Source organism: Babylonia areolata, chromosome 25, assembly GCF_041734735.1.
Source record: "Babylonia areolata isolate BAREFJ2019XMU chromosome 25, ASM4173473v1, whole genome shotgun sequence".
Lineage (NCBI taxonomy): Eukaryota > Metazoa > Mollusca > Gastropoda > Neogastropoda > Buccinidae > Babylonia > Babylonia areolata.
The window spans coordinates 9,954,012-9,968,470 of record NC_134900.1 but is presented as its reverse complement, the minus strand read 5'-3'; the positions used below and the strand labels follow the sequence as shown (position 1 = coordinate 9,968,470).

Here is a 14,459-nt window from a genome sequence, read left to right as displayed (position 1 = left end):
AACAAGTACAAGTTATAAAAAAAATTATTAGTCTTAACAGATAGCACATGCTGGTGTTAGTATCAATAATAACTGTCATAATGAAGTAATAGTATAAACATAAATACTACAAGACATTACATCTAGAAGAGAGAAAAAAAAATCAAGCTGGTAAGTAAAATACTAGACATGTCTCAAAGAATGACTGATTAACATAAAGAGATAAGACAAGAAAAGTTTCAGCAAGTGCACATGTGTATACATACACACACACAAACACACACATGAGCACATATACATGATGCTGTTGCAATAATCATGTGAACACACAATCAAGGAGAACGAAATACGCCAAACGTGGCATTTGACAGTCGCTGTTTGGACGCATGCCTTTCCATTCTGAACGTAAAGCTGTGCTGAAGGCACTGTAACAGGTGCAACCCAAATGTCTCACGCAACTGACAGATGCCCAGAATAACTATCACGCCTGAGTTATGATTCTAACTGGTGGGAAGAAAGGAACAAAAGGCACAACGCTTTGGGCTTGGTTTTATACCCAGATTCAAACACTCCACTGTTGGCCGCCGTTCTTTCTCTGTCTCTGGACCTTGCGATTGGAATGAACTTCTTCTTTCGCTTCGTCAGGTCTCCACACTCAGCTCTTTCACGTCTGGCCTTAAAACCCACCTCTTCCCAAAATAGCCTCCCTTGCCTGCCTCTTCCTTTGTCTTCAGTTTCTACAGTTTTAGAGTTATGCATGCGTGTGAATGACTGGTGCGAAAGCGCTTTGATTTGTCTCTGCACAAGATTCAGCACTATATAAATACCATTATTATTATTATTATTATTTTGTTTTTTAAACAGCTTGTTGTTTAAATTCAGTTCAATACTTAAGGCTATGCATTTGCTTTTAAAAAAAACAGCAAAAAAACCTGCAAATATTGCATTCTTCATACAAGCATTACCAAGAAATATGTTAATGCGATCAAGAGCCTAAATACAGAGTGGCAGTCTCTTCTTTTTGTTTTCTTATCTGCCTTCACTATAGTCATGACTATTGAATAACTGATGAATAAAATGGATATGCTTTATGAGGTAAAGCAAAAAAAAAAATGATACAGTTTCATAAATTATAAGCCTGTGAGAAAAAAGGTGCATATGAAAGAAAAAAAAAAAGAATCAAATAAAGAAGAATAGAAATGGCAGATGAAACCAACTGATCTACAAAACCAAAAAAAAAGAGAAACTTCCTAAAGAATAGTCATAATCAATAGACGATCTTTTTTGGAAATACCTATGCATATGCACTCTGGAGAAAAGCACTAACAAAATATCCATTATTATCACTATCATTATCATTATGAACTTTTTTTGGGGGGGGAATACAACACTGTTTACCACGAAAAAACACAACTGAATTGTGAACGCAACTATGCTGCAGCAGTGGTACAAACCTAGATTTTTTTATTTTTTTTTTTTTTTTTAAGAACAGAAAAAAAGACCACTGCATAACGGGTGACATGCTCTTGTCATTCAACAAATCATCAATGAAACAATATCAAACATGTATCAGAGTCACTTGCTTCATGCCATGATCAAAAACAACAACAACAACAATAACAATCAGAATATCATAAATACAACGCACAATGCAAAACACAAGTGCAAGTGCTGCTGTGTACTGCAAATGCGGTGGTTGTTTTTTTTGTGTTTTTTTTTAATGCCTGAAGCTTGGCAAGAGGAAAATAAGTTATGGTTTATAACTGCGCTATTACAGTGACAGCTGCAAAAAAAAAAATCACCTGAATAACCAAGCTTTATTTGTTGCAGCAATAATATTCTAAGTTTGTGTGTGTGTGTGTGTGTGTGTGTGTGTGTGTGCCTGTGTGTGTGTGTGTGTGCGTGTGTGTGTGTGTGTGTGTGTGTGTGTGTGTGCCTGTGTGTGTGTGTGTGCGCGCGCGTGCGTGTGTGTGTGTGAGTGTGTGCAAGCATGTTCATACACATTTGTGCTGCAGCTTGTCAGCTCTAAGCATTTACTATGCGTGGTTAATAACTGGTGCCAGTTTACAAAACCTTACGTATCGCAACAGCTGACTGCTAATGCTCAAGCTCCCGACTCTGTAATTCACACGGGTGGAACAGCCGAGTGGTTACAGCGTTGGACTTTCAATCTGAGTGTCCTGGGCTCGAATCCTGGTCACAGTGCTTGGTGGGTAAAGGGTGGAGATCTTTCCCCATCTCCAAGGTAAAGGGTGGAGATCTTTCCCCATCTCCAAGGTAAAGGGTGGGAGATCTTTCCCCATCTCCAAGGTAAAGGGTGGAGATCTTTCCCCATCTCCAAGGTAAAGGGTGGAGATCTTTCCCCATCTCCAAGGTAAAGGGTGGAGATCTTTCCCCATCTCCAAGGTAAAGGGTGGGAGATCTTTCCCCATCTCCAAGGTAAACAGATCTGCAGACCTGCTAGAGCCTGAACCCCCTTCATGCGTATAGGCACGCAGAAGATTGAAATACACACGTTCAAGAACCCATAATCCATGCCAGCATTCGGTGGGTTATGTAAACAAGAACATGCCCTGCATATGCTCTCTTGAAAACGGAGTACGACTGCCTGCACGGCGTAGGCATAGTGGAGTGATGGCCTAGAGATAACGCGTCCGCCAAGGAAGCGAGAGAATCTGAGTGCGCTGGTTCGAATCATGGCTCAGCCACCGATATTTTCTCCCCCTCCACTTGACCTTGAGTGGTGGTCTGGACGCTAGTCATTCGGATGAGACGATAAACCGAGGTCCCGTGTGCAGCACACACTTAGCGCATGTAAAAGAACCCACGGCAACTAAAGGGTTGTTCCTGGCAAAATTCTGTAAAAAAAATCCACATTGATAGGAAAAACAAATAAAACTGCATGTAGGAAAAAATACAAAAAAATGGGTGGCGCTGTAGTGTAGCGACGCGCTCTCCCTGGGGGGAGCAGCCCAAATTTCACACAGAGAAATCTGTTGTGATAAAAAGAAATACAAATACAAATGATATACAGTATATTCCATACAATAAAATTTAAAAAATCTGAAAAGTGTCATTAGTCTACCAAGATGAACATTTTGTGTACTAAGCTTGAGATACACAATATATCATAATAAATGCACTAATAGCAAGTGTTAGGCATTTTGTACACTGGACATGACAGCTGCATAAACACCTGCCTTACAGAGCTGTAGAGAGTTATACTGACACCTACAAACTTTCAACCATGCCGATATGACATTCTGATGACTGCTTTTGCAACACTGGAGATATCAGAGCAATCAGGAACTCTCGTTTTAGAGATTCTCACTTACGGGATAAGATAAAATAAAAATATAGGAACATTATGTGCACATCATTTTTGTTTTATATTGATACATTTGGAGCTACTGAGTAAAAAAAAAAAAAAAAAAAATTCCTATAAATATATTGTGACAAAGTGTGACAATCTTCCGATTTAGGTCACTAATTCTGTTTGTTTGTTTTTCAGCAACACACTTTTATTTTAACTCACTCAGTACGGCCAGTCCTCTCTTCTCCTCTACACAGACCTCTCGGATGTCCAGTGGGTGTCTGAATGACTCAACCTTTAGCTTCCGTCGTCAGAATTGTGGTATTCTTTGTCAACATTCACTTCTTCTGTATAAGAGCCTTCCGCTTGCAATATTTTGATGGTGGTATTTGGGGTGAAACGCTGTTAACATCGTCTCTTTCGCCGTTCGTATGGAGAGAGTTAAAAGGGCTTAGTAACAATATCAATAGATCTCCAGAGAAGCAAAAAGGGGCCAGCAGAATTATGGTCACAGTCCGCTGTGAATTCGCTATCGGAATATGTTGAATCCACGTAAATGATACTGTATCGTCTTCAGCCTGTGTCTGCCAGCTGACTGGCTCCTTCAGCAGCAGCATTTAGATAGTGTGAATATTGGACAGGTGTTGTGAACATGCAGAATACGTGCTTTCAATGGAATTAGAATAATCATGTTCGCTTGAGTAATTCATACTGCTTGCATGTGGAAGTCTGGTTCTTTTTTTTTTTAGCTGAAGTTCATGCTGGACTATCAATAATGCTTGTACGTTGTAATACAGTGCAGACGGGCGCAATAGCTGAGTGGTTAAAGCGTTGGACTGTCAATCTGAGGGTCCCGAGTTCGAATCACGGTGACGGCGCCTGGTGGGTAAAGGGTGGAGATTTTTACGATCTCCCAGGTCAACATATGTGCAGACCTGCTAGTGCCTGAACCCCCTTCGTGTGTATATACAAGCAGAAGATCAAATACGCACGTTAAAGATCCTGTAATCCATGTCAGCGTTCGGTGGGTTATGGAAACAAGAACATACCCAGCATGCACACCCCTGAAAACGGAGTATGGCTGCCTACATGGCAGGGTAAAAACGCCCATACACGTAAAAGCCCGCTTGTGTGCATACAAGTGAACGTGGGAGTTGCAGCCCACGAACGCAGAAGAAGAAGAAGAAGAAGTAATACAGTGCAGTATCTTTGTTGTTTTTTTGCGCTGTGATTAACCGATGAAGGATTTATTACACCTGTTTGTGTACCCTGTAGTCAATCTCTTTAAGTTGTGATGGCGAATGAAAGCATTTCAGTGTGATAGGGTTTCTATCTCTCTCTTTTGTTACACTTCTTTGCTTGTTCTTTATATTTCCAAAGCAATGGGTACATGACAATACTGGGAAACATGTCTTCTGGCAGATTATGTTCAGCAGATGGCAAGACAGTTTCAAAAAATGGAAAATGTGTAGTCATTCTGGTGAGTTCTATATCATGTTACTAATTAAAACTGCTTTTATATCATATTACTAATATAAGCTGCTTTATCAGTGTATTATATTTAAATAATGATAAGCATGCTTTAGCATTTCCTCCTCCTTAAATGAAACAAATAAAAAAAAAAAAGAATAACAAATAATCAAGCATTCAAATGAATGTTCTAAATCAAAAAAGAAATGCAACAATGAAACAATGAACAACAAACATACCTTTAGAGCCTGGCGTTCTTGGTAAGATAAATTCTGATCAAGACAACACTGATGAATTATCACTTTGTTACAGCGACACTTTTCGTTCCACACTGCTTCACTTCTCCAGAGGAAGTTTCGCAAGGAACATGCAAGCAACAGCACAGACAAACTAGCTCTTCTATCTAAGCTTCTGCTTTAAATCACACACCATTCATGCAGCCACTCCTTTTACGCATAAACGGTTGGCTGCAAACGCAAACGAACATCACAGCAAAAATACAACGCTGCGTTCACATGATGAACAGATTACAGCCAAGGGCAGTAACCTATCTAAAAATGCTTGGCTCTTTCCATAATCTAAACTTAAAACCTTAAATATGCCTGATTTCTCAGAAAGAGTTACTGCTTCCTTTGCAGAGTGTTGTCTACAAACATGAAAATGGAAAAGAACAGTGGAAAAAAACAGATGAAAAAAAGAACATTGGAGAAAAAAAAAAAAAAAGAATAAGATTTCCTCAATGTTCAATATTGTTATATCACCAAGCCCCTAGATGAAATGAAGACTGAGTAAGAAACACATCCAGCACAAAGAATTATTCTCTTTGCATTAATTGATTATCATACAGAGAGTCCGTCAATGTGGAAAAAAAGAAGTAGTATTTTCAAATCTGCTTTCAGTGACTGTCATAAAATGTGGGGCATTATTTCCAGGAGCAACAAAACAGTTACGGAAGCGGCAAACAGACCAGACACCGCAGGTGTGATCTGTTTCACAACACCTGAAACGACAGTTATTGCTGTGGAGCCATTCCACCCACACCAGCAGAATATTAGCAGTGCACGAGTCCTGTGTGAAGTTCAACCACAAGACTCGACCGCATGCATGCGCCGCACTAGCACGCACGCGAACACGCACGCACACACACACACACACACACACACACACACACACACACACACCGGCCCTACCTTTCCTCCCTCTCCACCGTTGGCCAGGTGCTCAAAGATGCTGTCAAAGCCTTCCTTGAAATGTTCCTTTGTCAGCCCTGACACCGTCCTGCAAACCGAGTCAAGATGGCACTCCAGCGCTGAATGAATTCTCAAACTTCTCACACTCACTAACATCCTAGCACCACCCAAACGTTTCATTCACGCACAAAATTTAAAATTTTTACATTCACTGAAATCTTTAAAAGTTTTATCTCTTTGCCAAGTTTTAGGTCAATATGTTGAAAAATAAAATCACAGTGGTGCTTTTTGTCTTCCAACCTGTTTCCTAACCAGTTTTTTCAGGGCAGCACCAGAGCAGGAGTGCTGCCAGAGTGAGGCAGCAGTGTCCTGAATAGGTCAAGGTCACAGGAAGTGCTTTAGTTTTCATGGACAAGTGAAACCTAAAGGTAGACTGCAAGTCACAAACTCCTTGTGCTGCGGGACACACGTTTCTCCCTTGGAGAGTCACATGAATTTCACGCTGCAGGAGAAAACATGTTAAGAGTTTGTTCAAGGACAAGAAATCATCATGCACTAAATATAGAGCAGGTCAAGGTCATGGAAAGTGCTTTTGTTTTCATGGACACAAGTCAAACCTAAAAGTAGACCGCAAATCAAAAAGTGTTTGTGCTGCGGCACACACGTTTCTCTCTTGGTGAGGGTCACATGAATTCCGTGCTATGGGAGAAAACGTTAAAAGTTTGCCGAAAGACAATCACACACTATACATGAATCACTCAAATCATACACTAATGACTCTAAACACTTGTCAAAACATCCACAGCAGAGTATGCTTTAAAGAAAAAGGGTACAGCGGCAAATAATACATACAGAACAACAACAACAACAACAACAAACAGACAAGACACAGAACTTACGTGAACAGCCACTCTCTATCGCTGTCGTCGGTCAGACGGTCGTAGAACACTCTCATCACTTCGTGCACCCAGAGCCTGGCATCACAGGACAGAATGAAGAAAAAACAACAAACTGTAGTTGGTGTTATTACGGACTCATTGCCTCCACTGTCGTGTTAGAAACAATCACAATTCTAATGATTTTCACTGTCACATTAAAATCAAACAATCACAACTTTCATTACTCCCATTGTCATATCAAAAACATCCACAGAGTGCAAATATCTTTGTATAAAGGCATACAGACATTTAAAATATATATATATGGACACACATATACTCAGCTACGTATTAAAATAAAACACACAAAAAAGAACAAACAAAAAAACGATTTGATGATTATGATATTATCTACAGCACAAATACATTATCATGTACTAATTAAAGCATAAGAAGCATCACAACTTTGCTTAAAAAAAAAAAAATTAGTCAGCCATGTGTGCAACTCATAGATGCATATTGACAGGATGTATGCGCTAAAACTCAACGGCAATTGCTGATATAAAAAAAAAATTTAAAGCATAAACATGCACACTAACACACACATCACTCACATATTTCCACACACACACACACAAGCGCATTCACATAAACCACACAAACACACACATTCACGTCCATGGACATACACACACATACACATACTCCACAAAAGCAAACACACACACACACACAACCTCACACACCACACACATTCCCTTCCCTCCCATCACTTCAGACCCCACCCCCCACCCCCCCGGGCCCCCTCTCAGTACCCCCACCACCCCCACCCCACCAGGAAACCAAAGAACCTTCCCCCCTTTTTTTTTGGCCACACCCACCACCAACCTCTCCTCACTCACCTGATGAAGACCTTCTTGTTCTCCACCTGCTCCTTCTTGATGAGGCAGACGCCCAGGATGACCCTGGAGAAGTCCCGCAGGTTGAAGACGTAGTGCGACTTGGCCGGGGTGGGCAGCAGGTTCTGCATGGCCTGCTTGTACATCTCCAGCGTGGCCCCCACAATCAGCGAGCCCATGGAGAAGAAGTCCGCCGAGAACTCCTGGCCCTGTGAGTGGTGGTGGTGGTGGTGGTGGTGGTGCAACAAAACAACAAATAATAATTTCATACACTGTCTCACACCGAGTAAAGTACAAGATCAGCACTCTATGTTATATAGATGCATTCACAAAACTGCCCCTTCCTATCTCTGCGGCTGCCTTCACCTCTGCACTCCTTCTTCTTTTTCTGCGTTCACTCGTATGCACACGAGTGGGCTTTTACGTGTATGACCGTTTTTACCCCGCCATATAGGCAGCCATACTCCGTTTTCGGGGGTGTGCATGCTGGGTGTGTTCTTGTTTCCATAACCCACCGAACGCTGACATTGATTACAGGATCTTTTACGTGCATATTTGATCTTCTGCTTGCATATACACACGAAGGGGGTTCAGGCACTAGCAGATCTGCACATATATTGACCTGGGAGATCGTAAAAATCTCCACCCTTTACCCACCAGGCACCGTGACCGTGATTCGAACCCGGGACCCTCAGATTGACAGTCCAACGCTTTAACCACTCGGCTATTGCGCCCGTCACCTCTGCACTCCATCTCGCTCACTATGATCGGCTTCGGATCCGCTCTGTTTACGCATACCCAGATTCAAACACTCCACTGTTGGCCGCCGTTCTCTCTCTGTCTCTGGACCTTGCAATTGGAATGAACTTCCTCTTTCGCTTCATCAAGTCTCCACACTCAGCTCTTTCAAGTCTGGCCTGCCTTAAGACCCACCTCTTCCCAAAATAGCCTCCCTTCCCTGCCTCTTCCTTGTACTCAGTTTCTCCAGTTTTAGAGTTATGCATGCGTGTGAACGACTGGTGCGAAAGCGCTTTGAATTTGTCTCTGCACAAGATTCAGCGCTATATAAATACCGTTATTATTATTATTTCAAGTACTTATACCTGATCTTTAACGTGCATCTTTGATCTTCTGCATTAGCTGTTGTGATTCTGTTTAACCCGCATCTCTCTCTCTCTCTCCATGATATACAAATTGCGTTTCTAAAATCTAACAATCATTTGCAGTATTGCGTTAACTCTTTCACCACCATAGGCGACTTTAGTTGACTGGACAGTGCACCGCTATAGCCGACTTTTAGTCGACATTAAGGGGTCATGTTGATAACACCGGTTTTTTTTTACACACTGTAAGAAAAGCTTGCCAGCTGCACAGCCAGTTTTCCACTGCCAATTAGCACAATGACTAACCTTTGCCGCCCCCCCCCCCCCCCCCACACACACACACACACCCTTGGCTGAGTTTAAAGTATAAAAGTCCACTGTGTTGTTTTAACATGAACCGAAGCCTGTGACTGACAGCATCATATGTAAAATATTTGGCACTGGAAAGTGTTGTTTTGTTTTTTCACACAGAAACTTGGCAGTGAAAGAGATATAAGACAAACAAACAAACAGAAAAACCTATCAGATTTGTGCGTGCTGACCCTGAGGTAGGTGGAGATGAGGGTGGAGAAGATCTTGGTCATGGTCTCCTCGTTGAACTCGTTCATGGAGACGATGTTGAAGTGCCGCAGGAAGCGGGGGGTGACGGTGTTGCGGCCGCCCCCCGGGGGGCCCATGGCGGCGATAAACTGGATGTCCTGCAGGGTCACCTTGCTGGTGTCCTTCAGGTCGTACCTGGATGGGAAAGGGGAGAGGAGGGGGAGGGGGGGGTGGGCGGGCAGGGGGGCAGTTAGGGTCAAGGTCAAATCCACACTGACGACGCACTATCCCCCCCACTGCTGCAGCTGTTCCAGACATCAACACATCCAAATAAACCCACTAGACTAACCTTGCCCCACCCCTACCCACATCACACCCAACACAGCCCCTTGGCGAGTTTAAGTATAAAGTCCACTGTTGTTAACATGAACCAGCCTAGTATGACAGCATTCATAATAACATTGGCCACTAGGAACGTTTTTCAGACATCAAAACACTGCCCAGTAAAAGTATTAGACATCAACACGCCCTAAATACAGATAATTAACATCAATGTGCGTGCCCCTAGTAGGTGTGATAGTGAGAAATCTGTACATGTCTCCCTTGAACTGTTTGAGACGATTAAGTGCCGCTAGAACAGCGTGACGTGTTCGCGCCCCGGGCCCTGCGCGATAAACTGATTCCAGACATCACCTTGCCTGTGTCTTCAGTCGTACTGGAGGACATAAAGGCGGCCTAGTGGGGAGGGGCGGGAGGGGGCATTGCTCAAGTCAATCACATGACACGCCTACCCCCCCACTGCTGCAGCTGTTCCAGACATCAACACATCCAAATAAACCCACTAAGTCCTTATATACAGCTATTTCAAACATCAACACTGCCCCTATATACAGCTATTTCAGACATCAACACTGCCCCTAAATACAACTATTTCAGACATCAACACTGCCCCTATATACAGCTATTTCAGACATCAACACTGCCCCTATATACAGCTATTTTAGACATCAACACTGCCCCTATATACAGCTATTTCAGACATCAACACTGCCCCTATATACAGCTGTTTCAGACACCAACACATCCACGCTAACTCACTGTACTCCACAGTACACCTATTCTAGACATCAACGCCTCCACACTTACCCACTATTCCCCTCTGAACAGCTATTTCAGACATCGACAGACCCATACTAACTCACTATACCCCCTCTCTATACAGCTATTTCAGACATCAATACATCCACACTAACCCATTACACCCCCCCCCCCCCTGTACACCTATTTTAGACATCAACATATCCACACTAACCCACTATGTACCCTGCAGTACAGCTGTTTCAGACATCAACACATCCAGACTGACCTTCTATGCCCTACGGTACAGCCATTTTCAGAGATCAACAAAACAATGCAGACTAACCCACTACGCCATACCACAGCTATTCCAGACATCAAGAAGAAGAATCGAGAATATTTAATCCTTTCACCCCTTTTGGGGCATGGAGGATATTATATAACAGCAATAGTATTTTACACCAAAATCAAACATAAACAATTAAAATAGCATAACTATATTATATAACAGCAATAGTATTTTACACCAAAATCAAACATAAACAATTAAAATAACATAACTATCAGAAACAGAATACAAACTATATGAAACACAACATAAACGATGATAGTATTTTTCTGGTATCAAACCTCAGGATAGATCAGACTACGTTGCTCATCTTTGCACCATTACTTAAGTTTAACCAAATTGTCTTGGCTGCATGAAATAAATTACACAGAAAACCTCTTCCAACAAAAAAAAATTAAACAATCGTTGGCCTTTTTTTCACTGACGTATTATTTTTATTTTTAAATATCTTTTTTTCAAATTGCAAGCTCTACATCATAACCATGTATATACGTCATTTACTTAAATGAGGTCACATGAGTCATTTATGTAAACATTTGTTGTCCTTTCAGCATCGATGATCTGAAGTAGACGCCCCCTTTGTGCCGCAGCCCACAACAAAATTCCAGCAACACGTGAGACTCAAGACTACAGAGAGCTATCTATCCATCCCATCCACCTCTGTCTCCTCCCTCTCTCCCTCCTTCCCTCCCTCCCTCACCAGTTGCCGTGGTCGATGAACTGGCGGAGGAGCTCGATGGGGGGCTGGGCCCCGTACACCTCCTTGGCCGGCATGTTGAGGTCGTCCACAAAGATGATGGCCTTCTTGCCCATCTGGGGGCCAAACACCCCCTTCCTCCTCTTGTCCAGCTTGGACATGATGATGTTCTGCACACGCGCACACACGCACACAGACAGATGAAAATCATCTAGGTGTAAATGTTTTTTTTGTGTGTACAAACAAGTTACCATGCACAAAATGTGTACAATGCACACACACACACACACACACACACACACAAATGCATGTGTATATAAATTTTTGATCAAACATACACATAATACATATATATGCATGTGAGCTCTCACTCAAAAACATGCTTGTTCACTCCAAAAATTTGCAAACACACACACACACACACACACACATCTTGTATGCACATATGAAGTGCATTAACATACTTCACTTTGTGGAATATGTGCTGCTTTGGTTTCATTTTTCTAATAATTATTTACACACATATCTATTGATGTATTCATATATTCATGCACATTTATTTTTATTCATACCTTTTCCCTTTTTTTTTCAAACTTTCTCTTTCCCCTCCTCCTCTTGTTTTAATGAATAACGTTGTGATGAATAACGTAATGTGAAAAATGACTATGAAGTATGACATGTTTTTTTGGGGCTGGCCCGTCACTCCTCCTCTGCATCTTGAGTCGTCACAATCTAGGCCTTCTTGCTTGCAACACCTCCTCTCTTCCTTGACATATAGTCTGCACACGCACGCACACGCAACACACCTCACCATCTGCTCTCTACACACACGCTACGATCAACATAAAAGCTATCTTTGTATAATGATTGGTTTAGTGGTAATACTATTCCTATGACTAATGTTAAATGCCACCACACACACTTCCACACTACCAAATGCATGATGTAATAAATTTTTGATCAACAACAATAATCATATTGCATGTAGCTCTCACAAAAATGCTGTTCCGCAAATTTCCACACACCACACACTACATGACAACTACACACATCAACCACGACAACTACACACACATTACACATTTGTAATGCACATATAAAGTGCATTGGACATATCTTCCTTTTGATTTTCTGCTTTTTTTGTGTTATTTTTCTATATTGATGTTAACATTTATTGATGTATTCAATATTCTGCTCCTCCTCATCATCATCATCACCTTACCATCACCAATCCTCAATCCATCACTGTTGTAACTGCATCTTCTAACAAACAGGAAAGAGTGGTAACTCTCTCCATTCACAAGGTACACAACTTCAAGTCAGTGCTGCTTACGCTACCGATTCAGCTAGCACACAGGTAAACAAAAGGTACATTGGAACAAACCCAGACACTTCCTCAAAAAAGGAAGCGCCGGGCCTGTCCTTGTACCAATCATTTGACATGTGCACACAGCAGCAAAGACAGAAGAAATGTGCGAACACAAACTAGCTTTTATTCAAGACTGGCATAGCCTCTCTAATCCTGAACAAGCCACACAGATGAACACATGGACAATACAGAACAAACACGTGGTCGCCTCGGTGATGCATCTTCTAAACTTGGATCAGGCTTACTGGTGTGGGTGCTGCGCTCACCTGAGTCATGTTGGCGCTGGTCTGAGCAGAGAAGTTGACGAAGGTGGGCAGGAATCGATCCTTGGACAGCCCGTTCATCATTTTGTCCTGCACGTAGGCGCTCTTCCCCGTGCCAGTGGGTCCGACAAACAGGATGGGTCTGCCCGACAATGTAAACCAAACTTTTCTTGGGGCACTCTTTCATTGTTTTTTTTCAAAATTATGTCATGGTTCTTCCCACCCCCCCTTCTCTCTCTCTCAAGTTGTGGTGGGCTAGGCTAGGCTGCCACTCAAGCTTTCACTGTCTTAGGTCTGTGAGGGAGCTTTCACTTGTTCAAATCCAGCCCTATACCCCTGGTTAGGCAGTACCACTCTTTATTTTTCAGTGGTATGCATGCTGGATATGTCTACATTTCAATACCCCATCCACATTCTAATTCACTGATTTTGAGATGTCAACACACAGACGCAAACACATACATTCACACACAGACACACAGACACGCACACATTCTCACACCCACTAATGCACACAAGCAACCCCTGACTGCATTCCCCACTCAGCACCCTCCTCCCTCCTGCTCCTCCCACCCCCCCCCCCCCACCCCCCCACCCCCCACCATACCCGTGTCCCTCACAGACACACTCACAAACACACACACACACACACACACACAGGAAGCACCCACCTGGAATGAGTGATGCACAGGTCCATGAGGTAGGTGTAGCGAGCGGTGTCCATGGTTGGCACCAGCATCTCTCGGATCTTCTTGGTCTTGATCTCCGTGCCGCGCACCAGCTCGTTCCAGTGCCGCCAGCTGCCCCTGGCTTTTTGCTGTCAGCAGGGCACACACGCACACACACACACACACACACACACACACACACACACACACACACACACACACACACCCACACACACACACACACACACACACACACACACACACACACACACACCCACACACACAGACACACACACCCACACACACAGACACACACCCACACACACAGACACACACACACACACACGCACACACACACACACCCACACACACGCACACGCACACGCACACACATACACACACACACCCACACACACACGCACACACACCCACACACACTCACACGCACACACACACACACACTCACATATGCACACGCACACACACACAAATGGAATGAGAACTCAAAATACACTTGTATTAAGAGATCATTATTTCCAACACAAAAAAATGCACAATGCTGTGTGTCTGCTTGCATCATGCATATTATGGATGAGTGTGTACATATGCTAATGCAAGAGTGTGTACATGCATCAAGTGTGTGTGTGTGTGTGTGTGTGTATAC

General features: G+C 42.8%; 1 protein-coding gene across 1 annotated transcript in view; it reads right to left on the bottom strand.

Moving 5' to 3' along the window:
* LOC143299351 (dynein axonemal heavy chain 12-like) overlaps positions 1–14,459 on the bottom strand; it is a 127,156-nt gene that overhangs the window by 59,358 nt on the left and 53,339 nt on the right. Inside the window, exons 36-42 of the mRNA XM_076612485.1 lie at positions 13,799–13,944; positions 13,131–13,269; positions 11,499–11,665; positions 9,375–9,567; positions 7,733–7,938; positions 6,852–6,926; positions 5,953–6,040 (exon numbers count right to left, since the gene is read on the bottom strand). Of these exons, the coding sequence (XP_076468600.1) occupies positions 5,953–6,040; positions 6,852–6,926; positions 7,733–7,938; positions 9,375–9,567; positions 11,499–11,665; positions 13,131–13,269; positions 13,799–13,944 (1,014 nt within the window). The remainder of the gene's footprint in view (positions 1–5,952; positions 6,041–6,851; positions 6,927–7,732; positions 7,939–9,374; positions 9,568–11,498; positions 11,666–13,130; positions 13,270–13,798; positions 13,945–14,459) is intronic.